At 47.3% G+C, this 26,090-nt stretch overlaps 1 protein-coding gene and 1 long non-coding RNA gene across 2 annotated transcripts in view; both read right to left on the minus strand.

Moving 5' to 3' along the window:
- The window catches only part of LOC132448036 (uncharacterized), a 101,091-nt gene that overhangs the window by 2,193 nt on the left and 72,808 nt on the right, over positions 1 to 26,090 (minus strand). The gene's annotated exons all lie outside the window — the stretch shown is intronic.
- On the minus strand, positions 1,848 to 24,830 carry plekhh3 (pleckstrin homology, MyTH4 and FERM domain containing H3). Its single transcript, XM_060038650.1, has 5 exons — positions 24,154 to 24,830; positions 18,659 to 18,714; positions 7,669 to 7,763; positions 3,995 to 4,177; positions 1,848 to 2,315 (listed from the first exon to the last, which is right to left on the minus strand). Exons 1-5 carry the CDS (start codon positions 24,286 to 24,288, stop codon positions 1,915 to 1,917), a joined length of 870 nt encoding a protein of 289 aa, XP_059894633.1. The 5' UTR covers positions 24,289 to 24,830; the 3' UTR covers positions 1,848 to 1,914.

Consider the following 26,090-nt stretch of genomic DNA (forward strand, 5'->3'; position numbering starts at 1 on the left):
GAGAGAGTGAGAGAGAGAGCGAGAGCGAGAGCGAGGAGGAGAGACAATCCGACCGGGGTCATGAGTCTTACGAAGAGAGCGAGTTTCGACAACTTACAGTGGGAAGTGTGATTGAACTTGTGATAGATTGTGCAGGCGACTTTGTGCAAGTGTTAATGCATCTCACTACAGTGTGCCCTTTGGTAGGGGGGGGGGGGGGGGGGGGGGGGGGGGGGGTGTTCACGGGTTGCTACTGCACTACACTACAGTGCTCTGTAGTGAAACACCTGTTGCCTGTTAGTAATGTTGCCACTGGATTCCCCCCCTGCCCCCCTCATCTATAGCTACGAGACAGGTCTCCACTGCCCTCCTTTGTGGGCAAAGTTGACACATTCCTGCGCGAGCTCGGTTCACCGTGGTGACAGATTGACCCGTCTGGTTAGACCGGTACAATGAGTGTAGTCCCCGCGCTAATAAGACACGCACAGCAGGATACCAAAATCGGTACAGTCAACTCATAACACACACACACACACACAAACACACACACACACACCACCAATACACAAATCTCAGAGATCGTACGGACTGTTGCTTCTTCTGTGAGAGGCGGAAGAGATTGAATCAGCAGCCTCAACAAAAGGTCTTCTCATTGGAGAGGAGAAAGTTGATCTTGGCCGTGATCAAAAGATACGCAGAGCAAACACGGAACTTCATGACCACAAGACCGGTGCGCTGATCAACGCCTCACTATTGACTCGCCAGCGCGAGCGTATACACATGGGTGCAGGCGTGCCAAAGGGGCGCTGTAAAAGCAGGGGGGGCACCGACGGAGAGACGGTACACAGGCGTATCCCCACGTCGACGGGGGGTCCTCAAGCAGGGGGTCCAGACGAGAGAGGAATGAGGCGTCTGAAGCCATCTGAGGGGGGCCTTCATGCTGCCGCAGCCAGACGGAGCGGTTCCGATTAACCACTCGTTATGAGATGTAGGGGGCCTGGGGCTTGGAGGGGGGGGGGGCATCGCCTGAAGACCCTGCAGGGTCCTTATCGGACCCAGCAGGGTCCTTATCGGACCCTGCTGGTTCACACAAGGAAGTCCCCTCGCCGCCGCCGCCAACACCCCCCCCACCCCCGCCCCGCTGCATCTGTCTGGGGAGAAGTGATGTAAGCGCCGTTATCTGTCTGGTTAGTGAGATCCTCCATGTGGTGTTCTCAGGCAGCCCCCTGCTATATAATTATCAAATGTGACACGTTTTATATATAGCGTGCACTAAAAGGTCTACTCTTACGGTATAAGAGGTTCTCAGTGCGGCAGAAAAGGAATCCCGTTTTCGTTTTCTCTCTTCTAATATTTAATCAGAGGTGCTTCAACAGTTCCTAGAAGTGCAATGTAATGATTACGGTGAACACGGCGCTCCCTGAAGGCAGAGGGGGCTGAAATCCGTATACCGGGAAATGGTCCTCTGGTTTATTTAGGCACAATCGACTCGCTAATGAAAACCCCTGAATGCGCCCAGTCTCTGTGTGCAGAAAGATGGAAAGGGAGCCCTTTCATCTCCAAGCCCTTTACTTTGGAAGTATTGGGTACCTGAAAATGATCCTTGTTTTGTGTTGCTTCCTAAAATAACCCTCTGAAAGCCTTTCACCAGCTCAGCGGTGTGTCGCCCGTGAGCTGTGTTCTGCCCTCGTGCAGTGGAATAAGATGAGGTAGTTTGACAAAGAAAGGCAAGGCAAGGCAGTCAGAGGAAACTTTGGACTCCTGGCCTCCATGCGTGTGCCTGTCAGGTTACCATGGTTACAGACAGAGAAGAGAGAGAGAGAGAGAGAGAAGAGAGAGAGAGAGAGAGACAGAGACAGAGACAGAGACAGAGACAGAGACAGAGAGAGAGAGAACTTGTTGGCTTGTTTTAGGGCAGTCCTTGTCCCTGACAGTTTAGCAGCAGCTGTGCAGCCGTTCATTTGTATGCTGTAGTGTGCACGTGTGTCTGTCTGTGTGCACGTGTGTCCGTCTGTCTGTCTGTGTGCAAGTGTATGCTTTACAGTTTGTATGCATCTGCAGGCTGATGACACACACACACACACACACACACACACACACACACACACACACACACACACACACACACACACACACACACACACACACACACACACACACACACACACACACACACACCTCGATGTCCCGCAGCAACAGCTGGGTGGGCGTCTCCACCGGTGCTTTGGTGTCGATGACCTTCTGCACGGCGCACGCCCAGTGCACCGCCTCGTTGAAGTGCCGCGTGTAGAGCCGGTAGCAGTGCTTGCGTCCGTACACCGTGAGGCTCCAGTACCCTGCGACGCGACAGGAGACACAAAAGGCCAGCTCTGGTTCAGCATACAGGAACGATGGGTCGCAGTGGGTTGGTTCTGCTTTTTATGTTCAGACCGGTCATTGGGAAGCACGTCGGGGTTCGGCTTATTGCGTAAGGACACCTCAAAAGGTTCATTCAGGTCAGGACGCTGGAGGATCAGGAACAGTTCCTGTTTTTTTTTTGTGGTTTCATGGACCAACGCAATGCTGCATTTTATCACAAACAGTAGTAGAAAGCGGTAGTTGATGAGAAACCCATGTGAACCGAGTTTGGCGAAGGATGACATCCTGATCGTGTGATTTAGGGAAGCTAGCCCTGCTGCTGATGTAGTCACGACACAGGATGCAGCCCCCCACCCCCCTTCCCTCGTTTCATGCGTGACTCTCGTTCTCCCCACTTCCTCCCTCTCTCTCTCTCTCTCTCTCTCTCTTCCTCACAGGAGAGCCAGGGGTCAGAGGTTAAGGTTCACTGAGCTAAGTTGTGAGGATTCAAACGACTTTGAAAAGGAAGACTTGAAAGTGGGGGGGTGGGGGGGGGGGGGGGGGTGGAGAAAGAATAACAGACTTTGAAGTGTCCCTCGTCCTCAGAGGAAGCATTAGGATGCGCTAAGGAGACATCCCAGTGGCCCTCTGGCCCCCCCGGCCACGGAAAACGACGAGTCATCTCACGATGCACGTCGGTTTCGGAAACACGAATTCTCAGAAATCGACAAAGGCTTCTGATTTGGCCGTCCTACCTGAACTCTTGTGTAATGCTTCGTGGCTACGGGAACATTGAAGCGGAACTAACTCTTTGTGGCGACCAAGTTAAACGACCAGGAGGTGGTTGTTTTTACAGAGGAAGTTAACTACATTTAAATTTCGATTCTTCTGCGACAAAATGCGTCCTTGCCAGAAGAGGAACAACACAACACAAAACAACAGGGCTATTGAGATGAGCAGCAAACCCAACAAAGCCAGTGTTTTACAGCGGTCCTAAAGGCCGGGGGAAATCCCCAGGCACGAGTTGGGAACCGCAGTGTTTGACTGAGGGATTCGGTTATTTTTCTTTATCGTCCGGGACATAGAGGTGGGTCGGGGCAAACGTTGCGACGGAAGTCTCTGCACAGTCTATGGAGTCCAACAGGTCACCCCTACGCCCTCTTCTGAACCACAACAATGGACTCTCATCTCTGCCCTGCTGCCTCCAGAGAATTTCTCTTTCTTCGTCTCCCTTTGCGTTCCAGGGAAGGGAAACAAATATATATAGATGAGATAATCCTGGTAATTACTGGAAGTTATTTCTTCTTTTTCAAGAGAATGCTGAAGCCTTGTTCAGGCCTCAACAGCGCTGGGCTTTTCCCAATCCGACTCAGCAATACACGGGAAAAAACAGGGTGGAGAGAAAGGCACCACAACCATTCAAATGTGTACCAAAAATAAAAATATATACATACAAAATGCCTTCCTTTGGGATTTCTTTAGAAAAAAGTTTAGTCACTGGACCGCATGAATGGAAGGAAACAAGTCTGGCATTTGGTTGAACTGGAGCTGACCCTGTTTGTGTGTGCGTCTGTGTTAGCACAAGTCTATGTGTGTGCGTAGGTCTGTGTATGCGTCCGCGTGTGTCAGAGTGTGCGTGCGAGTGCGTTCATGCACCAGGTGGGTGCGTGCGGCTCACCCGTCTCCTTGTAGCTCTGCTTGTCGGGCCAGATGACGGAGCACAGGCTGGTGAGCACCACGGTGCCCAGCCTACGGGCTCCCTTCTCCGGCCCGCTGTAGTAGTCCAGGGAGTCCTGACTCAGGACGAACCAGTAGCGCCGCTGCTTGATCCAGCTGCCCCGCACCTCCCGCAACAGCCACCCTACACACACACACACACACACACACATACACACACAGAAAAACAACCCCCAGGGAATATTTAGGCTACATGATGTGAAGTAGCCCAATCCGTTGTACTTGTAGGTACATTCTCAATGCTACAATAAAAAAAAAATTTCACTGAGTATGTGACTCAGTGAAAACAACCACTAGATATAAAACATATGTATTCATTATACTCAAATTATTCATGCTGCTATTTCTGTTGATTTACAGTAATGGTACTCTACATACTGATTTATGGACCATCGTCGGCCAGTGCCGGCATACACACACATAGTCAAACCCAGATTCATCACATGGCTGTTTTCTAGCCTACATGCCCTAGCAGTGAAAGTCTGTCTTGCCTGGCTTCTGCATGACTAGTTCAGAAAAAGAAGGAAATGATTCTTTACAGGGGAATTAACCCTTGAGGGAAATTTGACCATCACAATTTACATAACAATAAGACAAAGAGGTGGTTTTGTCTTTCCGTTGCCTTTATTTCCCTATAGCCTCAAATGAGCACCCATGGACAGATCAACGATAACAGAGCTCTTGAATTGATGCCAATCAAATGCTGGATCTTTCACAAGTATTTGCATGGACTCTCAGATATCTTCTGGCACGCCTTCTACATTAACCCTATCCTGGCACCGACTTGAGCTCAAACCACACACGCTGGGTTTTGGGTAAAAGGTAAGGGTCTATTTGAGGACCATCTTACTAGTGCTGCTGATAAGTGCACATGGAAAACCAAAAAGGCGAGGCTAACCTAGTCTGAGCTAAAAATAAGCACTGGGTCACGCGATGGTGCGTGAGGCCCCGGTTGTACTTGTGTTGGACGGGCCCCGTGCTACGACGAAGACCAGAGTTTAAATGGACCAGGCTTAAGGTGGGTCCTAGTCTCCCCCATGTGTGCTGGTTTCCCCCATGTGGGTCCTAGTCTCCCCCATGTGTGCTGGTCTCCCCCATGTGTGTGCTGGTCTCCCCCATGTGTGTGCTGGTCTCTCCCCCATGTGTGTGCTGGTCTCCCCCCCATGCGTGTGCTGGTCTCTCCCCCATGTGTGTGCTGGTCTCTCCCCCATGTGTGTGCTGGTCTCTCCCCCATGTGGGTCCGGGTCTCCCCCATGTGGGTCCGGGTCTCCCCCATGTGGGTCCGGGTCTCCCCCATGTGGGTCTCATCTATGAACCCTGCTAATGCCTCCCCTGGGGGCGGCCATGGATCACCTTTAATTTGTTTCATTTGTGACCTTTGACCCCCACAGCCAGCCCTTCAAACAGATGAAAAAAACAAAGGGTCACTCTACTCTGAACACTTGTTTATGACCCCTGTCTAACACATGGCTCTCTTAAAAACGTGTTTAAAGTCAGCAGGCTAGAAAGCATGCCCATCCCGTTTCCTAAAACAAAATACCCCAAAGAAATGTTTTACCTTAAACGATATGGCCATAGCGATGTAGCTTTTAGGAACCACACATATTCCACGGGGGTGTACCTAGTTGTGAGTCACATGATTTGGACTTTCTCACAGTACAGACCAATCTCCTTCCAGTGGATTAAACCGAGCTCTGCACTGACACTGCCCACCGGTTGTGTTACTCAGCGCAACGGAAACACAACCGATTTATCAGAGCGGAAGAAGCGGCCAGATAAGGAGAGGTGGCCGTTCTGTTCAACTATTAAATCAATGACACATGTTCATAAAGCCATGCGTTCGGCTTCAACCCCGCTGGGTTGGCCTATATACTGAACAACAGTGGTCAATGTCTTTGCCCCGGGGACGTCCCGTAGAATCCCCCACGAGGAGAGGGGCCTTAATGGCATCGTGATGGTAGAGGAGGGGGAATTCCTTTGAAAGGTTGACCCCGTCAATAGTACCGAAGCGAGGGGGCGAAATGACCGGGACGCGCATCTCAGCCCAGCGGCTCCATGACTCTGCTGCAGTTGCGGTGGTCGTTGTGGTTTGTGCACCCGGTTTGAGTAAACCTGATGACAGCCGTCTGCTCCGGGCCCTCGGGAAGTAACACCCCCTCTCCCACCCACCAGCCCCCAAACCCCCCCAACCCACCCCTCTTCCCAAGGAATGCGAGCGCCTCCATTCAGACAGTGATAGAGTGGCAGGGGCATACAGAAGTACACTGGCACTGCAGGGGGTCGTTGGGGAGAGGGGGCGGCGGGGGGGGGGGGGACTGCTGGGGGGGGGGGGGGAAGCCACCCACCGATGCATGGTAACTGCAGTCAGAATTAGCCGATCAGACTGCCGCCATCCCAAACAGAATGTAACTTATCCCGTCCTTTGCAGCTCACAGCTCCGCGTCGGTAACGTCGGTCAGAAAAAAAATCCTACCGGAATAACCCATGAGATCACTCATCAAAAGCACGCCACAGTTAGGCCCTTCTGATGCCAGTAGCATTCGGTGTCATTCTGCAAACACACGGCGGACGGGAAGAGCCCGCCGGCAGCTGCCAGCCACATGTGGGGCTACGGTGCTAACGGGAACACTCTAGCGTGGCAAACTAACCAGCCGATACGCACGCAACTCCAGAATTCAATCGTAATCAAATTAGGGTCGCTGCACGTGACGACTGCGAAAAGTTAATCGAGACCGAACCCGGTTATGTTAACTGTAAGTTAAATGAATATTTCAGCCCATCTGTGTCTAGCATTACCTGATTAAACCCGGATTACTCGTTGTATCCTTTGATGTAGTAAAACATACGGGCATACTCAGATTATGCAATGAGCATTGGGTCTTTGGCTGTGCAAACTGGTCAGATGTCCACTTCACATTTATCAGATTGGCAAACAGTGGTTTCACCTGATGAAAACATGACAGCATTGCTCTCTTCGATACTTCCTCACATGACTTCCCATCTCTGGGTTGAGTCATGCAACCTTGCGTCACTGAAGTAATCGTCGTCTAAACTAATATTGAACCCTTAAGGGGAAATTTGTTTAACGTCCTTAAACTATCACCTCAATACAAACACAGCATCGGGGAAATGTAAACACAATGTATGTTATGTACCTTTCATTTCCAAAGTCACATTTGCACACACACACACACACACACACAAACCCTGCCCTACTTGTAGTCAGCCATCGACTGATCTACAAGTTGAACGCTACCAATGTAAGTATGATGATCGTTCAACGATTTCTGGCACAAAAGGGGTCGCTTAGCTCAGGAGTTAGAGCGGATTAGCTTGTAACCAGAAGGATGCTAGTTCGATCCCCTCTTCCTAGCTGACGTGTGTGTGTGTGTGTGTGTGTGTGTGTGTGTGTGTCCCCGAGCAAGACCCCCAACCCTACCTGCTCCCGACGTGCTGGCTGTCACCTTGCATGGTTGACTCATCCGTTGGTGTGTGAATGTGTGTGATGGATCGTTGCGAGTCGCTTTGGATAAAAGTGTCTGCTAAATGCCCCGAACGTAAAATGTAACGTAAAATGAGAACCGGGTTCCCACACGAGACGGGCGTCAGACCCACCTTTCACCAGCAGCTCCGGGTCGTCCTCCAGGCCCATGTTATTCTTCTCAATGATCAGACTCTTCATCTCGCCCGCGACCCCTGGAACCAGGTGCCTGCGTGGGAGGGGAGGAACACGTCCAGAGAGAACAGAGTTAATTATTGAAGGACTCCACTCCGTCTGCTCCAAGAGGGGACTGAGCCCGTCCTGATACGATGGGTCAGTTTGGCGCCTGGAACAAGTGCTGCGAATATCCCACTCCTCACGATTGCCCTCCTTAGCCGCACGCCAAACACCCCGGCCCGACGCCAGCATATACACACACACATACAAACCCACATATAGCTGCCCCCCCCCCCCCCCCGACACACACACACACGAGTCCCCCCGGGGTGCAGCCAGTGTGGAGGACTCGTCTATCTTTTAGCGCTTTTGCTGCAGAGTCGGGGGGGGGGGGGGGAGAGACAGAGACAGAGAGAGAGACAGAGAGAGAGAGAGAGAGAGAGAGACAGAGAGAGAGAGAGAGACAGAGACAGAGAGAGAGACAGAGAGAGAGAGAGAGAGAGAGAGAGACAGAGAGAGACAGAGAGAGAGACAGAGAGCGAGAGAGATAGACAGAGAGAGAGAGAGAGACAGAGATTGAGAGATAGACAGAGAGAGAGAGAGAGACAGAGAGCGAGAGATAGACAGAGAGAGAGAGAGACAGAGAGCGAGAGATAGACAGAGAGAGAGAGAGACAGAGAGCGAGAGATAGACAGAGAGTGAGAGAGACAGAGTGAGAGATAGACAGAGAGAGAGAGCGAGAGATAGACAGAGAGAGAGATAGACAGAGAGAGGAGAGAGATAGACAGAGAGAGAGATAGACAGAGAGAGAGAGAGACAGAGAGAGACAGAGACAGAGACAGAGACAGAGACAGAGAGAGAGAGAGAGAGAGTGAGAGATACAGAAACAGAGAGACAGAGAGAGAGAGAGAGACAGAGAGCGAGAGATAGACAGAGAGAGACAGAGAGAGATACAGAAACAGAGAGACAGAGAGAGAGAGACAGAGAGCGAGAGAGATACAGAAACAGAGACGGACAGAGATCCAGAGACAGAGAGAGGGAGAGCGAGGGAGGGATACTGAAAATAAACATGTCAGAGCGACGCCAGTCTGAGTCTCGGCCAGCCCACTCACGGCCGTCACGCACAAGATGGGGGAGTTCAAGAGGTCACGTCCTTGAGGCAGGTTTAAAAACATAAAATAAAAAAAAGACGAGAAACTATCGCAGAGTAGTCGCCGTCAAGGTAACCGCCACGGCCCCACCGAGTACAGCGAGGAGCGCATCTGGCCCCCTGCGCTGCAGCGCAGACGACTCAGAGAGGAGGACCTTATCTATGGGCCAAGGTCCATTTACATCCTATCCAGATAGCTTGGACGGTCCATCTCTCCTCGTTTATTTGTCCAATTACTTTGTTTGTTTCCCCCCCCCCCCAGCCCCCCCCCCCCCCCCGCTTCCTGTGACTAACTAACTTGCGAGGTACGATTGACAAACGCCTCTTTCCTTCCTCCCCCTCTTCCCCGGAGAGCGACGCTCAGGAAATTGCTCCAGCCAGCCCTCCGCCCCCGCCCCCTTCTCCCGGTGAAAATCAGTTTCTGGTTACCTCTCATCAGCATGAATCAGCCCGGGCCAGTATCGATCCTCTTCATGGACGGCAAGAATAATAAATAATTAATACAGCCCAAATCCTAATATGGCTCTATCTGCTTTGTCTTCCCTCTGAAGGGCCATCTTCTCTAAATCACACAGCTCTACTTCGGTTTGATCATTCCACAATGGAGTTCTAAGCACCATTTAGACGTTTATCAGTGAATATATTACATCAGACGGGTAGATATTGGGGTATGAACCCTAGAACCTTTGAGCTGGGAGTCAAACGCCCTCGCCTGTCCGGAACCTATCGGGTGTGTGGCATATACGCACATCGTTTGCCTTTATAATTCCCAGCCTCAATAGTTCTGTATCCTTGCTTTCTCGGCCTCCGGTTTAAGTGAACGCTTAAGAGAGGCGTCCAAGGGAACGCTTTGGACACACGGTGAAACTGAATATGATGGAGCGGGTGGCCGGTATGCGAGTGTGGTACAACAGCATCACCAGAATGCAGGGCAGCCCGAGGAGGAGGGGTGGAGGGGCAGAATAGGGTCAGGGTCGAGTCATATTATCCTCGTACGTCTGGCTTCCTAACCGCGACTGCACACCCCCACAGCGGCGGCGGCGGCGGCAGCGGCAGCAGAAGCTATGGTGGAACCTTCATCGGCTCGGCATGCAGGCATCCCCCGTCCAGAACATTAAAATAAACCCGAGACATGAGAGGACCTCGCTCATTTGAGGTTGTTAACAAGCCATGCGTTACATAAACTGAGACGGGCGGCCAGAGGGACACACCGCTGGCCGGCCCCGACCTAAATCCAGCCCCGACCCAGACAACAGATTCTAATCTATAGAAACTCTGGCCCCGGGAGGAGCGAACGCGAGCTTGTCCCTTGGGCCCTGCCATCAGTTTGAGAGCCGTTGTGAGCCGTGGATGAGCTGAAAAAATGGCAAGCGACGTGACCAAGTTGTCACTCTGCAGTACTTTCAAATGGTGCTTCGCTTAAAAAAAACTACACATGTGCGTAACTTAATAAAATAAAGCGGTACGCTTGTATTTCTGGGGTACGCAGGATAGGCAGATAAAATGATATCAGAGCCAAAAAATATCTGAATATAAAATCGCTGCTCAGAGTAATGGCACGCAAAGTGTACTGCAAGCAATACTGGCTTACTGCTACACTGCTGGGACCAAAAAGAGGCTGGACTTTCACCCAATAAAGCCAATAATAGTCTGTCCCCATGCTGCACCCAGATTGTCCTCAGAGTAAGGCCTGGCTCCGATGGCCTTTCTGTGCACTTGTTTTTGCAATGCCAAACAGAAGAGAAGAGGGCGGAGAAGAAGCCATGTAGCTCCTTCGCCCCCGTTTATGCAATCCAAACAATACTGACCTTTACTTTAATGGGCCCTCGGTAGAATCAGTGAAACCATCTGGGTCCCAAGGCCTAGCGTTAAATGTTAAAATGTTGAAATATACAATGGCTTCATGGACAATGGCAGACCGTTGGAGACTTTGATCCAGAGGAGATCTTTGCATGGACAGCTTCAATTTGGGTTGGCATGGGTGTGTGAAATGTGGGCCTACATCAAGTCCAGCTAGCAGCTCTGCGTAATGACTGAACGATATATCCAAGAGTTTAACTGCCAATACAATACAGAGCAGTTTTATTGTTTTAGCTATGAAAATCGGTTTAGGGTTTTCCTGGAAAACATTTACTGTAAAATGAGTTGGGAGTTCATCATGCCAGCTGTCGCGTATCACTGAAACGCATTGACGTTCCCACCTTTAATGTAGCACCATTCAAGTCAATCGCCCTCCGGTAGCTTGGTTATGTTCATTCCTAACATCTCCCAAGTCTCCTAAACTTATCTCTTAAAATGTTAGGTGGTTTAGGACCACTGGGGTATAAATACAAATCCATGTGCTGAAGACAGTATACGACCATATCCAATATAACTGGTTTCCTCAGAGACCAACAGTTACAAACAAGCCTAACTACATGAGGCCTTGTGCCAGACTGGAGGGGGTTAAAAGTCAGTTGTCCGGTACTTTATTGAGAGAAAGAAGACATGGTTCAGGTGGCAGAGGCTTACAAAAACAATAATATAAAAAGGAGCCATCCATTTAGGGGTCAACCAACAGCATAAACGCTTTTACATATGTCCCAACCACCCAGGCTTTCATTCCACATCACGCCATGCTAATTTCACACCAACCAGGTTATGCGCCTGAGTGTGTGTGTGTGTGTGTGTGTGTGTGTGTGTGTGTGTGTGTGTGTGTGTGTGTGTGTGTGTGTGTGTGTGTGTGTGTGTGTGTGTGTGTGTGTGTGTGTGTGTGTGTGTGTGTGTGTGTGTGTGTGTGTGTGTGTGTGTCTTTGTTTTTTCAGGAAACAGACCGAGGAGACTCTGGGATCTGCACAGCTGTCCAGTAGCCTCACCTCAGCCCCTCAGCCCCCCCCCCTCCGCCCACCAGACCTCCTCCTCTTTTCTCCCGCTCAGTGCTACCGCCCCCACATTCCCACCAGCCCCAGTAGAGGGTTTCAGCGACGGGGGTTCCGAGTGGACACTGACTTCCTGTGGAGTACAGGAAACAATTTGACACGGGGATTACACAGCAGAGAGCAGAGTGAGTGCAGATCCACAGACGGATTTCTCCCCGTCGTCTTCCCACCCCCCCTCCCTCCCACCCATCCATCCTCCCCCCCTCCTCCTCCCACCCCCCTCCCCTTTCCCCCTCCCCTCCCCTCCTATGCATTACCTACTGTCAAGGAGAAACAGTCCTGTGATTCTACCGTTGAGCTGCTCCAGACCCATAGCTTGTGGCAAAAAAAAAAAGACAAATCATCGTGACATTACAAAGAAATAAAGGCGTTGTGTTTTCCTCACAGTCCCCCCTGGTGGGTTGGTCTGGTGGGGAAAAAAAAAAAGTACTCTGGCCGCAAAAGAGTGACATCGGTGGAGAGTTACGTGGAGAAAATAACAATAATTAATTACATGTCTGTGTTTACGGAAGTGAGAATCACACATGTGCACCACGTGAGCAACACACTTCTGCTGCCCGGATCCCTCGCGCCAGCCTCAACGGGCTCAGGGAGGATTCCATAGTGTTTCCTCTCATTATGGGAACCAACAAGTCAGAGAGCAGAAGTGGGCTCAGGCAGCTGGGGAATTAAGGAATAGCGTTGGCAGGAAGATTGCTGCTGGGGGGTAAAATTTAATTGGTTCTACAATCCCCAATTGATTTGACCAATTTATTTGGTTATATTCAAATGTTATTGTGGACGGCTGTGTGAGACGGACTAAAAAATAAGGAATGTTCAAGTGTTTATGTTCGTTCTATACATTGTGGTGGTGGAATCAAAGTGATGAGACGTTTGTTTCTATAATCAGTATGAATCTGTAAATGCTTCAAAGTCCATAATTATGTACTCTAGCTCTAATAAACAAAGGATTTAATCTATGCCATTGGAAGCCCTATAGCTAGTCCCGAGTTATTCAATTGAATATCAGTTACCAACTGCTACTTTATGTGGTCCACTCTATCTAATCAATAGCTAAAGTAAACTTAATTGTTACGTTTAATAAAAAACATAAACGTAGGGCTAAATATCAAGGAGATAAGCCTTTCCCACTGTGACAAAACCGAATAAGACCAAGAAGAACAGACTACATGGAGCGCATGGCGACGTGCTGAACCGCGGAGAACAGGATGATGAGGCGGCTGCTCACCGTCTGCTTGGAGCTGCTGTCGCAATCACTAATTGATTGATCGATTGCAGTGGTCAATGCAGCTAATAAAATCAGGAAGGCTATAATTGAAGCTGAACAAAGCAGTGTCCTTGCTGTTGGGTCTGGAGGATCGAGGGTGAAAAGAATATATCACATTATTTATTTATTTTTAAACACACGCAGACGCACGGCCAGTCAGTCAGTATAGAAAGTAGCCTACATCCCTGCTGATAAAGAAGACACTGAAGGTTGTCCTGGATTTAATAATGCCAATGCTTGAGATGACATGACAGAGAACTGAATCTTTACTCTCGTTTAGAGTCAAAAAGCTTCTAAACAAGATAAATTATTGAGGCTAAAAGGTTAAATCCCCTAAGGTAGCCCTAAGACTACTTTGTGTATTGGCACGGTGTGCAGACAGCTGATTATAGGTTATGTTTACAGTTCAATATTAACTGTTAAAAAAGGTATAATACACAACATTTCTGCATGTCAATATCCCAAAAAGAGTTGTGTCCTTACATTATCCCAAAGGTTTCCTACATTGTCCGACCCAGCGAAATCTTTGGTTTAATTCAGGGTAACGTTCGTTTAATTTGTTTCACTTGTCAACTTCCTGGGAAACACAGGAAACATTGATCCAGTAGAGACCTAATGTACTGATAGGATATTCAAATATCAATCAACCTTACTACGATGTGCTATGACAAGTGGCCCAGCCACCAAGCTAATGCGTAGCATAACGTTATAACTTTACAACAACGTTCAACATGATCATAAAGTATTTAGTATGCTTTTGAACACGGATTGGGCGCTGGGATGCGGCACGATTTAATTCACAAGGTAACGTTAGCTACAGCTCTATGGGTGGTTGACTCATCGAATAATAATTTATCAACCCTAAACACAACTTTCTAACGCAACTTGAAAAAAATAAAAACTAGAATACATTGTCGCTAAACGTGATTTCGGCCTCAGATCCAACCATACTTTCCAAAGTCATCAAACTACGTCAGCTGTAATTGGTTTGATAAATAGACTGAATAAATATACAATATACATATGTATCCATAATATATCTTCAGAGTGCTTTAAAATTATATTATTATGCACAATAAAAGTAAGAAATGTTATAGCCCCCCCACCCATTTGAGAAATACACACACACACACAAGGGTAGGTCATGCAGGCCGCTGCATCACGGTTGGTGGGAAAATGGGAATGTTGTCATTAGGACTTGGGACTATATGACCTCCCAGCTAAAAATACCCTGTTTACTCAAGATCACTGCCAAGGAATTCTGGACAAGGCAGAGAAGAAAGCAAAAATAATGTTTTGAGAAGGGGTGTGTGTGTGTGTGTGTGTGTGTGTGTGTGTGTGTGTGTGTGTGTGTGTGTGTGTGTGTGTGTGTGTGTGTGTGTGTGTGTGTGTGTGTGTGTGTGTGTGTGTGTGTGTGTGTGTGTGTGTGTGTGTGTGTGTGTGTGTGTGTGTGTGTGTGTGTAGGAAGTCTCAGTGAGTGACTGAGGAGACTGTGTAGGATCGGTTGAAAGCTATGGCCTGATAACATCAGACTTCTTCAAGGGGTTTTAGTGGAGCGTTATCTAATGAAACGCATTAAAAATAGTTCAAATCTCCCTCGCAATCTAAAAACGAAAAAGAGAAACGGCCGTTGGCTAACTGACACGCAAACTTCCACAGGTTACGAAACAAATTTGAAGAACGGTGCCATTCTATCCTCACGCGTCTGCTGAACAGTGCACTTTGTGTCATTCCTTGTCTGTAATGATATTCATGCAACGTCAGAGAACGGCATGATGGATGTGTCGAGGGAGGAGGGGCAAGAATGGGTGAAGATCAAGAGGGCCGAATACCATTTCTTCTGTACCGTTTTTTTTTCTTTTCCTGCTCTGGTGACACTCTGGCCTGTCCCTCTGCTTCCCAAATTAAACTCGACCAAGAGACACAGGGAGAATAGCCAAATGTGGATGGAAAAATACAGCAGTGGCGGATGAGCGAAATAGATACTGGCGATCCCAGCAAGCAGAGGAGGACCTTGCCCTGTGTCTGTCAGCAGCCTCGGAAGAATGCCCCCATGGGGTCAGCTTGCCGCGGCTGGCAACACCTGGAAAAGAGAACATGGGGGGGGGGCCCCGACGACGAGAAGGGCCCATACAACGGCAGAGCCGATATTAGCCCCAGAAAAAACAAGGTTGCACTGCGTTGGTTCTTGATCATGTACCGATGTGCCATGATCCTCACTTGGTTACCATGAGTTACTATGCGGGCAGGAGTGTAGTTCTGTAACCACTTCCTAAAACTGAATTTAGACAACAATGGCAGTTCAAAAAAAGGCACAGTCTCGTCTACTGCGGCAAAACCACGTTGCAGCCTGCATGTCAGAACACATGATGAATTGCGGCGGTGGGCTATTCAGTGCCATGGTATTTCCACTATTGCAAGGAAATTAGAGAGGACACACCATTGGCCAACTCGAATGATTCCCATTGGATCACAAAGCAGAGGGCACATATAAACAATAAAAGCTGACCGGTCTTTGTCTTCTTGAGAAAACCTTTAGATTACGCAATTTCCTCTTATGCGGTGCCGTGTACATTTTCAAATGTAGAAATAATAGTATCGACACCTCCTGTCACCCTTGCAATCTCCTCACCCCACGGGCCGATCCACAATATGGTACAGGGGGAGATGTCTGACCCAGCCCACCGCTGGGGCCCATCTGACTCCCACCACATGAGGCATGCAGCAGGGCCAACGATGTCAGCGGTTACACAACCATCAGCCTCAGTCCAGCGTGGGCAAACACATATTCCTGCCCACCTCTGTAATAATCATGTATGAGAGGTCAAGGCCCGTAACAATCACCTATAGGTTATCCCCTGTAACAATCATACATAGGTCCACCCCTGTTACAAATCACATTAAGGTCCACCCCTGTAACAATCAAATATTATAGTTCAACCCCAGTGACAATCAAGTTTAAAAAGGTTAACCCCTGGAACAATCAGATATAGGTCCACCCCTGGAACAATCACATACAGGTAAAACCCGAGAACAATCGGACAGAGGTCAACCCATAGACCAAATACCTACATACATCTGACTCATATCTGAGAGGGATGACTGGTTATGGGTAGTTCACCCTGGATGATTGAATAAAGAGAAAGGGAAAGAAATCGAAGTGCGTGAGCCAGCCACACCTCATTTTGTGAAATGGGAGGGGCTGATCATGGCACCATCGGCTGTGTCATCAGTCAGTAGCATGACCTCCTTCTACAAAACTGGCCCTCAGGGTGTGTTGAGTAATTGGCAAGGTAATGAGTGAGGGCTGTGCTCGCTAGCTTCCCTGCTCGCGAGTGATTACACTCAGCTTTTTAACAGACTCGTGACAAAACCAGTAGTAAATCAAGCAATGGGATTTCCTCGAGGCCTGGAGGTGATAAACATACAGGTCTTTGACACATACACACACACACACACACACACACACACTAGCAACAAATTAACAAAAAAGTGAACACACTTAAACACAGACACACACACACGCTCAAATGAACACAGATACAACAAGAGTAGATGCAATTGAACACACACACACAATCAAATTAACCCACACACACATACACACACACACACACACACACACACACACACACACACACACACACACACACACACACACTCCAAGAAAAAAAATTAAAGTACACACATACGCAGAACAAGAAACTAAATTCGTTTTGTGGGTAGCTAAGGCAGTGCGTGAGACGAAAAGTCAGCCAACCTATAATGTCCTGCAAAGACTTAAGGTAGCCTGACCCATACTGCCTCATCCACCGGGCCCCGTAAAAGGGCGGGATAGTAAAATCCATAATTGTGTAATCGAATGTAGTTACTGGTACCCAGTTTGTAGTCAAATTTAATTACGGCGAAAAGATATGCCCTTTAAATACATAGTTGTTAATAAAAATTCCAGTAAATAGATAAGGTACGACTTTGGTCTGATACCATACATCATTATACTAGATAACATACTTTTCCATTCCATAAGCATAAAGTGATGAATACTTGGCATGGGAAATTCCCTATGATTATCTTGATCATATACTTCACTGTTATCTCAGCCCTACCCCATGTACTTCAGTTACCCGTCGACCCATTGAAATACTGTGCTGCAGCCTACTTGGGGAGCACTGCACCAATAAATAATAAAGGCCGACGCCAACCTCCCGTTATTTTTTGCGTTTCCATGGCGGCCCTCATTTTGGTGATTTGCGGTATACACACAGTCCTCGTGGTTCTCGTGAAGTCTGAACACAGGCGCGTTACAGTCTTTTACTGTTCAAAACGGGAGGGGGCGTGAGCTGGGACTCCACTTCCTTGTCACTGATGTGGTTTATGAGACTACTGGGAAAACAGGGGAGGGAGGGGGAGGGAAGGGGAGGGAAGGGGAGGGAAGGGGAGGGAAGGACGGACGTTTGGAGGGAGGGAGAGAGAGAGAGAGGACAAGAGGGAGGGGGACAGAGTAGAGGCTGCATTGCAGAGAATGGCCCTGGTCTCCAGTGGGATTTGACCCCGTGCTAGTGTGGCCACACATGCAACTCTAGAGAGTAGCGATCAAACGGGATGAACGGTTCTATTACATGTGCGCCATGCGAGAACAGCAGCTTGTCCTAACGGGGACAGGCTGGAGGACAGACATTCTGGTTGTGCAGACCAAAATCCATGACCGGCAATGTAGTACAGTTACAATAAAAGTACCCGGAACATGCAATCATTTATTAGCACAGTCATTCCAAAAGGAATTTGGCACACCACCACCATGTTATAAATCACACTATTTGCATATTAATTCACAAGGGTCCAATTGAGGCTTATCACTTTATAGCATATTGAAAGTCAAGACATGATCAGCTATAATTACTAGCAATAAAACAGGTTGGAACTGGAACTGACAAAACGAAACTAGCCCAAGCCACAGAAGCCCAATAAATGAGAGGAACCATACAGGCCTAAAAATGAAAGCTTGACACAATTATTGATAAAGCTTGACAAAGTCTACCATGGTTAAAGAAGTACGTCTTTAACCATGTATGTTAATAATCAAGTATACTCAGAATGTCTTTTTTAAGTGAGTGAGTGAGTGAGTGAGTGACAGACAGACAGACAGACAGACAGACAGACAGACAGACAGACAGACAGACAGACAGACAGACAGACAGACAGACAGACAGACAGACAGACAGACAGACAGACAGACAGACAGACAGACAGACAGACAGACAGACAGACAGACAGACAGACAGACAGACAGACAGACAGACAGACAGACAGACAGACAGACAGACAGACAGACAGACGTCACAGACACACAGACAGACAGAACTGTGCGTGTGTTTCTGTGTGTGTGGTGATTTATGAAGAGGCACATTAGGCGAGAACTTAAAGTCCATGCGCAAAAAAGGTGAGAGGAGGGGAAGTGAAGGTACTATGCTAAATAAACACAAGTACTCCAAACCACAGAAGAACATGCTGCCTGCACAGTAAAATAAGGAACAAATATTTCATGGTTTAATGGAAAACCCGCCACAAATCTGTCTCATTCGCTCTCCATTCTCTCCCTCTGATGTCCTTACCCATTGGTTCCATTCGCCGTGTGTGTAGGTTGAGAAACAGTCACGTCAGTTGGGATCTGTCAACAAAAGAAACAGGGAGAGCGACACAGAGAATAAAGTCAATAGGTGGCAACAGATACAGTGGTTGGTTCCCAGTACTGGTTCCAAACATGGCTGGGACTGATCCCTTCAAAAACCCTCACTCTGTGCCCATAGGGCAGAGCGCTCTGCCATTCTTGGCTAGGTTGCAGCATCACATAGCTGCACAGTTCCTCCAATTCTTGGCTTCGCTTTTGCTATTTGGCAATTCGGATTTGTTCAACGTTGGTAGTGGAAAAGAAAATAATCCTGAGTATATCAACTAAACAGGGGTACCTGCCCTTCTCACAACAAATTGTTTCTTCTGAATACAATTTTTTTTTTTTACTAGGCGTCAACATTGTCCCTTGGGTGTAACGAGAGTTCACTCGCTGAAGTTCAAATTGCTCAATTGTTCCAACATACCAATTAACACTGTGGAGCTCGTATGGTAAACTAAAATCATACTCATGGCGTTCTGCTTCCTGATGTATAGAATTAGAAGCGAGTAAAGGGATGACAGAGGGAAAAAGAGCGAACCAAATGGGCATGGCGTGTTTTGAGGGAACTAAGCCTGTTAATTTAGCATGCTAACAAGAGTTTAGCACGCTAAAGATGTACATTATCTCCCGAGTGGAGCCTCTAATCTCGTCTGATCTTAACCAAGCGAACCCAGCAATTGTCTGGGAATCGGCCTCAGCGGCTAGCGACCTAATCCTCGCACTAAATTACACTTCCACCCCCTACTCTCCCAGGGGTCAGCTTCTTGTGGAAAGGACTGCGGAGGACACACACACACACACACACACACACACACACACACACACACACACACACACACACACACACACACACACACACACACACACACACACACACACACACACACACACACACACCCCCCTCCCCCCCCACCCTCCTACTGGCAGACAAACTAAATCAAATTTCACGGCTGGAACACTGAACCTTTCATTTCAGAACAGCCCCTGTAAAGCAAGAGACGGGAAGGGGGTCTCTTCTTACGACGTGCAGGGCCCCTAGATTGCCCAGAGTGACCTTGGAAAACCCCATCAGACATCAGAGATGTTCTGTGTGCCTTTGGTGCCCGGCTCCCTGCTGGGGAGGACACGCTGCGTGTCAATGTGACTTGACTTGATGTCTCTCGCCGCCCCACCACCACTTGAGCAGAGTTCTGCAGGGGCTGCCAGGGCCCGGCAGGGCTCTCAGCCTACCTGAAATACAATCCAGGTCAACTCTTGGCCCCTTACAGTTCACACACACACACACACACACACACACACACACACACACACACACACACACACACACACACACACACACACACACACACACACACACACACACACACACACACACACACACACAGCTGACCTAAGTATAGGACCAGGGCCCTGAAAAAACAGTGTGCTGCATCAGAAATAACAGAGGAAACACCAACTGAAAAAGCCTCGTTTAGGACGGTGTCTGAGGAAGGCATGTCCAGCAGGTGACCCTAAGCTGATGAGGAAATTACGAAGCTATAAATGCTTTTACTTAACCGAGGCGGCGGTAATGTAGACAAAACTAGTCAAAACTATTCGGGCACGAAAAACTGACCCGAGACAGGATTTCTGGGTTATTATAATCCCATCCCGGCTGTCATCCACTGATGTGGCAGTACATCAGAGACAGAGACAGAGACAAGTCAAATCCGACCCCTCTACAAACTGCATATCTGGAGCAAGATTCCATGACACAGTCCTAAGTCAAACAGTGGGCTGTATTTTATTTAATAATGGATAGTGACTCAGATCAACGCATTCAATAATTTCCTGCCTTGGTAACAGTCTATGTGATTATGAAGATCATTCTGAAATCTGCCTTGATCAACATGGAATAGATCAGTCCAGCACATAGAAGAGAACAGAAATCATGACCCGATCATTCCGTTTCTGACATCCGCAATATATCTCTCCTTCTCTCTCCTGGGAGGCTGAGTAACCATTGGAAAAGGCTTCAGCCAGTGTCTGTCTGAAGACCAGATGCACAGCCCCTAAGGAGGTGGGGTAGGGAACTGACAGGACATCATACATCAAGCTTTGAGGAGCACAACCGGTTAATGTGAAAGATGGGGGGGGGGGACTAAACTAGTTTGTTTCTTGGTAAGATAATACATTGTTGCAAATGCTCCACATTTACTAAGATTATTGTCTTTTGGTGAAATTCACAGGGAGGAAAAGGTTGAACAGGGTTTCAGTGGAAACATGGGCGAGACCGAAAGAGAGAAAGAGAGAGAAAACGAGAGAATGACGGATGTCCTGTCCTAAAATGAGTGCCCTGCTGTCCCAACACTAGAGGCATTCAATATTGCGAGACTGTTTGGGCAGCTGTTTGAGAGCAGTTTCTTTGAATGAAGACTGTAAACATGCAAGGGGTAAGATGTTCTGGCCCAGTTCTAGCCTCTGAAGTCTGAACTCTGAGCAAGCATCAGAAGGGAGTCATAATTCCACCCTCAGCGAGTATCCTGGCAAGAGAGAGTTGCCTACGGCACAGGCACTGCGGACGTCACCGAACGTGGCATCTCCTGGCAGAGGTTAGGAACACTGGAGTTCGTGGTGAGGTTTTTGGATGGCTTGAGTAAGGGAGACTCCACCAGACTTGTGGGTTTCTGTGGTCATCCTTGGCAGGAGCGTTTCAGAGACTTTTTAAAATGGGTATTTCAGAGCGGGCAGTCTGAAAAAACAAATGTACACACATAGAGGGAGGTCTGACCAGCTGTCTTGAAAAGTGGCTTGGCAACTACTGGACTTTATGGAGGAGGCTGAGCAAACAAGGGATGAAGCCCTAGAGGGCTTTCCCTGGGACTCATCTGAAGACCTCTGCCCTCTAAGCCATCTCTGACCAGGTGCCCAGCCCCCAACCAAGCCAGCTTTAACACTGTAGAAACCTAAAGAGCATCCACCAGATCAATAACTTTTCCAGGAGAACCCTGTACGAACATGGGTTGTATAATGGCGAGGGCCAAGTATGGCTCATTCCCAGCATGGGCTTTTAGAAATATGAGACACAAACAGGACGTGGACACACACACACACACACACACACACACACACACACACACACACACACACACACACACACACACACACACACACACACACACACACACACACACACACACACACACACACACACACACACACACAGAACACACACAATAGGTCGGTGTGTGTGTGTGTCAGAAGGGAATGGTGTTTGCAGCTGAAGGTAATCAATGATCAACATCCTTAGCAAACGTTGAGTAAGCCTAGAAGCCAACAATCATTAGATAAAGGGCAGAATACTTCTGTTAGAACTGGCTAATCAACTAGCTGGTAAGAAAATGTACTCGGTTTACGGTAAAGGGAGTATTGGGTAAGTACCATTAAGCAGTCTATAGTAAACTTCACAACGCTGTGCTGATTCACTCAACTCCAATGGTTGGCTATTGTTCCTACGTCCAAGGAACAATTTCTGAACAAACCAGGATAACAGAAAGACCCACTAGCGTCACTCACTAGCATCACAATTAATATAGAAATGCAAGGAGCATAAATCTGCAGATGACAGAACTCCAGAAAGGCATCAACTGTGAAGTAACGGAAAAAGAGGCTTTGAAAGTTGCTTCAGGAAGAGCCGTCTGTCTCAGTTACCAGGATCTCCTATTGATTTAGGGGTAATGGCGTATGGTTAGATTTCCCTGGCCAACATTGCTAGACAGATGGTGCATGATAACTCTAGACGGGGGTGTTTGCCAAGCAGAACAGTGCTACACAGTGACACCTCTCAAGATACCCCTGGACAGCAGAACAGCAGATGTTGTGCTCTTATCGGCCGCTGCTGCGGTTACAGGCTACTTCTGCATTGGACAAGAAATATGGAACACGAAAAAGCCTCACGTTAGGATCTTTAATGTGGTTCTGGAGACGTTGTATATTTGCCTTTTACTTTTTATTTGTTTGTAGTTCCCATTACGGTCTTGTACCTCCTGCGGTGGCGCCCACATGTTTTATTCTCATAATATAATTACCATCATAAGTGATATGAAGAGATAATTTGGAAGGCATTTTCATACTGGATGGGTGTTAGGTTGTTTGTGAATAGAATATATTACAGGAATAGGCTGTTTGAAAGAATGAATACAGTCAATAGGCCTAAGACAAATTTGCTGAATATCTGAAAGTCAAAGAGGAATATGACATTGATGATCAGAGAAAATTGTTGCACATGCTTAAGTAATAGCGTTTTTTTGTATAGGTATCGTAAAACCAACTGAATGATTGCACCGTGTCACCTTAGTGACAGCCCTCATTCCCAAGTTGCCCTATTCAGCGTTATTGTTCCAAACGTTTCCATGCAAATCTGTACCGTGTTTCGACCGTTGGTTACAAGCAGACAAAAGGTCTAACAAGTAGATAAGCATCCTGTATGCAGGCTTGAGCCCCGGGTGCAATTACTTTCCCAGTCAGTCAAGTGTAAACTTTAACTCAGCAGTTTAACTTGCCAACTTTCTGGCATATCTTTTTTTGATGTTGTAAAAAATGTACTGACTAAACAAATGCTAATCTATGTTTCAGTTATCTCTTTTGAACAGTAAGGAGCTTGGAAAGATCAGACCAAAAAAGTTTCATATTTTTAAGTTGGTTTCATGAGGTCTGTCTGTTCATCGGCAGCACATTGGACTGTAAAAGGCTGGCCCAATCCGAGGCAACAATGCCCTCTTACAAGTGGATGGGCAATAGCGAACTCTCTGTGTCTGATCAGATGACTAACATTACAGAGAATACAAGGCCACAGTCTCGCTTCCAATTCTGCTGGCCAAACACAGAGGACCAGTTCAACTGAACATCCAGCTTTGTTGCCTGCTTTCTTTTAACTCTGTTGGATTTCACGAGGTATGCCTATACACAGGCCAGCTGTAAACCAATACATTATGTACAATCACAGCGGATCCAAATATTTGACCTCTGGTTTAACAGGTTATTGGTCATACATTAAATTGGCCAAGCTCCAAAATATTTTCAAGAGCCAATGCGAGCAGGCCTATAGGCCATAGTTACGGAAAGCTCCCTTATGTGGAAGGGAATCCTCATTATTACTTTTTAAAGTCTGTAGCCTACTATGTATTGTAGGACAAGGGCCAGTATGCTTGAGATCAACCATAGGAATATACAGGAATAGAGTAATGCTTGAGATCCACACGACACTGTAGGCTATGTACTATCATAGTTTGAATATTGGATATTCTGCTGGGCTGTTTGGCCTAAACATCACATCTGGATGATAGTTCATTCAGTTATAACCGAGTCAACGAAAAAAGGCATATAGTGTACGAATCTTTTAAACGTGCAGTATTAAAATATGTAGTGGCTGTCAAATGCAAAGTGTGGCTAGTTTACCCGTCCATTGGAAGTCAGGTTCTCGTTGTTGCGCAATTCAAACGATTCTTCCTCTTCTCTCTCCCCATAGTCCCGTCCGAGCAAACTGAATCCCTGCCTGCAGCACAAAAACCAGCGAAATCCTTGCAAAGGCATTCAAATGAGGTGATGGTAGTCCTCTTCCACTATGTTGGGTCTTATTAGAGTCAACATTCACAGCTTTGTCCCGGAGTGCGTGTGAAGGGAAGACCGGAGGTGAAAAGTAGACTCCACTGCTGGCGTGAGAGCATGCAGCAGGACGCTCTCCATAGATGTCCACAAGCGAAATAAAAGGTGGCACAACCTCTTCTTGAATGAATCACGATAAATGTCCCTTGACTGTGGAAGAGGACATAGCCGTAATGAGCCCAATCACTGGGACTCGGGATGGTAAATTATCCCTAAGAGCGATATAAATCCGTTTCTGCAACACCTTGCTGCCCCGCGGGATACTTTAGAAAAGTAACTTTCGCTGATCCCAGGGATACGCTGCTATTTCCCAAACTGATTGCGTTTAAAGAATACTTAGTATAAAAACGATCTTGTAATTTTCAAAAGTTGTTGTATACACCAAGAGGGTGAACCTTACGACATATATGTGTATGAACGACAAGGTAATTCCTGAGTTTGAACAAAATTGAGAGAGACAACATCTGAGACACACTTCAGTGGGCAGGGCGATCCGCCTGCTCGTGTCAAACAAGGCATTTGACTGGCTGGATACGTCCACGCCCCGGGATGACACGCCCACTTGGACGCCCATTGTACTGACGAAATATCCACACGTGCAATTAACCCTATAAATTAGGTCTTTGTTGCATATTCTAGACGGTCATTTTTTAAAATGATGTTTGGGAATTGAAACAATACCTGAAAATGATGTCCGTCTCCGCAAACACACAAGCAATACACGTAAACAAACACACACGTACACACACAGACTAACACACACACACACACACGCACACACACACACACACACACACACACACGCACACACAAACACACAAACACGCACACTAGCACTCCTCATATCTACTATTACTACAATTACTAACTCTTCCACTTTGCTAAAACACCGCATAGTTTCAGTGGTCAGAGTAGTGCTGCTAAATACACCCACACGTGATATCCATCCCCCAATGTCCTTTAATTTCCTCCGGTCCTCATCACACAATACAGACATACCTTAACCCTTTCCTCAACAACTTCTTTATTTTTTTAATCGTAGTAGTACCTACCTCTTTTTTAGTGAAACACATACCGCCATTGTATTAATCATGATCAATACATGAGTTTGGACTTTATTCGCTTTGCTATTCCCTTCATTGAAGATTGTATAGCCAATGTGTGTCTTTAATGTATGGCAGCACAACCCCCACTTTCCTCCGGTATCCAGTCCTTTCCCATCTTTCATCCATGCCCCAAAACAATACGCCAACGGGGCCCCAGCTCCTACATACTCACAGAAACATATGTTTCATTTTTAGATCTCCTTCAACCCACACTAATACAGAGGGGGAGAGTGGGAGGCTTCATATAGGGTAAAAATAGTTGAGTAGTAGATATATGATAATCTTCAATTATTAGTGACATCTTGTTTTGTTTTTTAAAGGTATTGGATAGGAAAATTCCAGGCTGTAGGACATTTATGCTAATGATGTCCATTGAACTATACACTTTGAAACAAACCAGACCAAAATCTCATAATTTATGGGGCCCCTGTTTTCCTGATGATTTTGTGATCACTTATTAACAAACAAACAAACATACAAACACACAAACATAACAAAGTGTATTTGTATACATACATGCACACATGTACACATAACCTGACACAATGTGTCAGGCATAGATTCATGATTTTCTATAGTTTAGGGTTTATAGTCCCACTCTTATTAACACTATTACTACTACTA

Source organism: Gadus macrocephalus, chromosome 2 (genome assembly GCF_031168955.1).
Source record: "Gadus macrocephalus chromosome 2, ASM3116895v1".
Taxonomy (NCBI): Eukaryota; Metazoa; Chordata; class Actinopteri; order Gadiformes; family Gadidae; genus Gadus; species Gadus macrocephalus.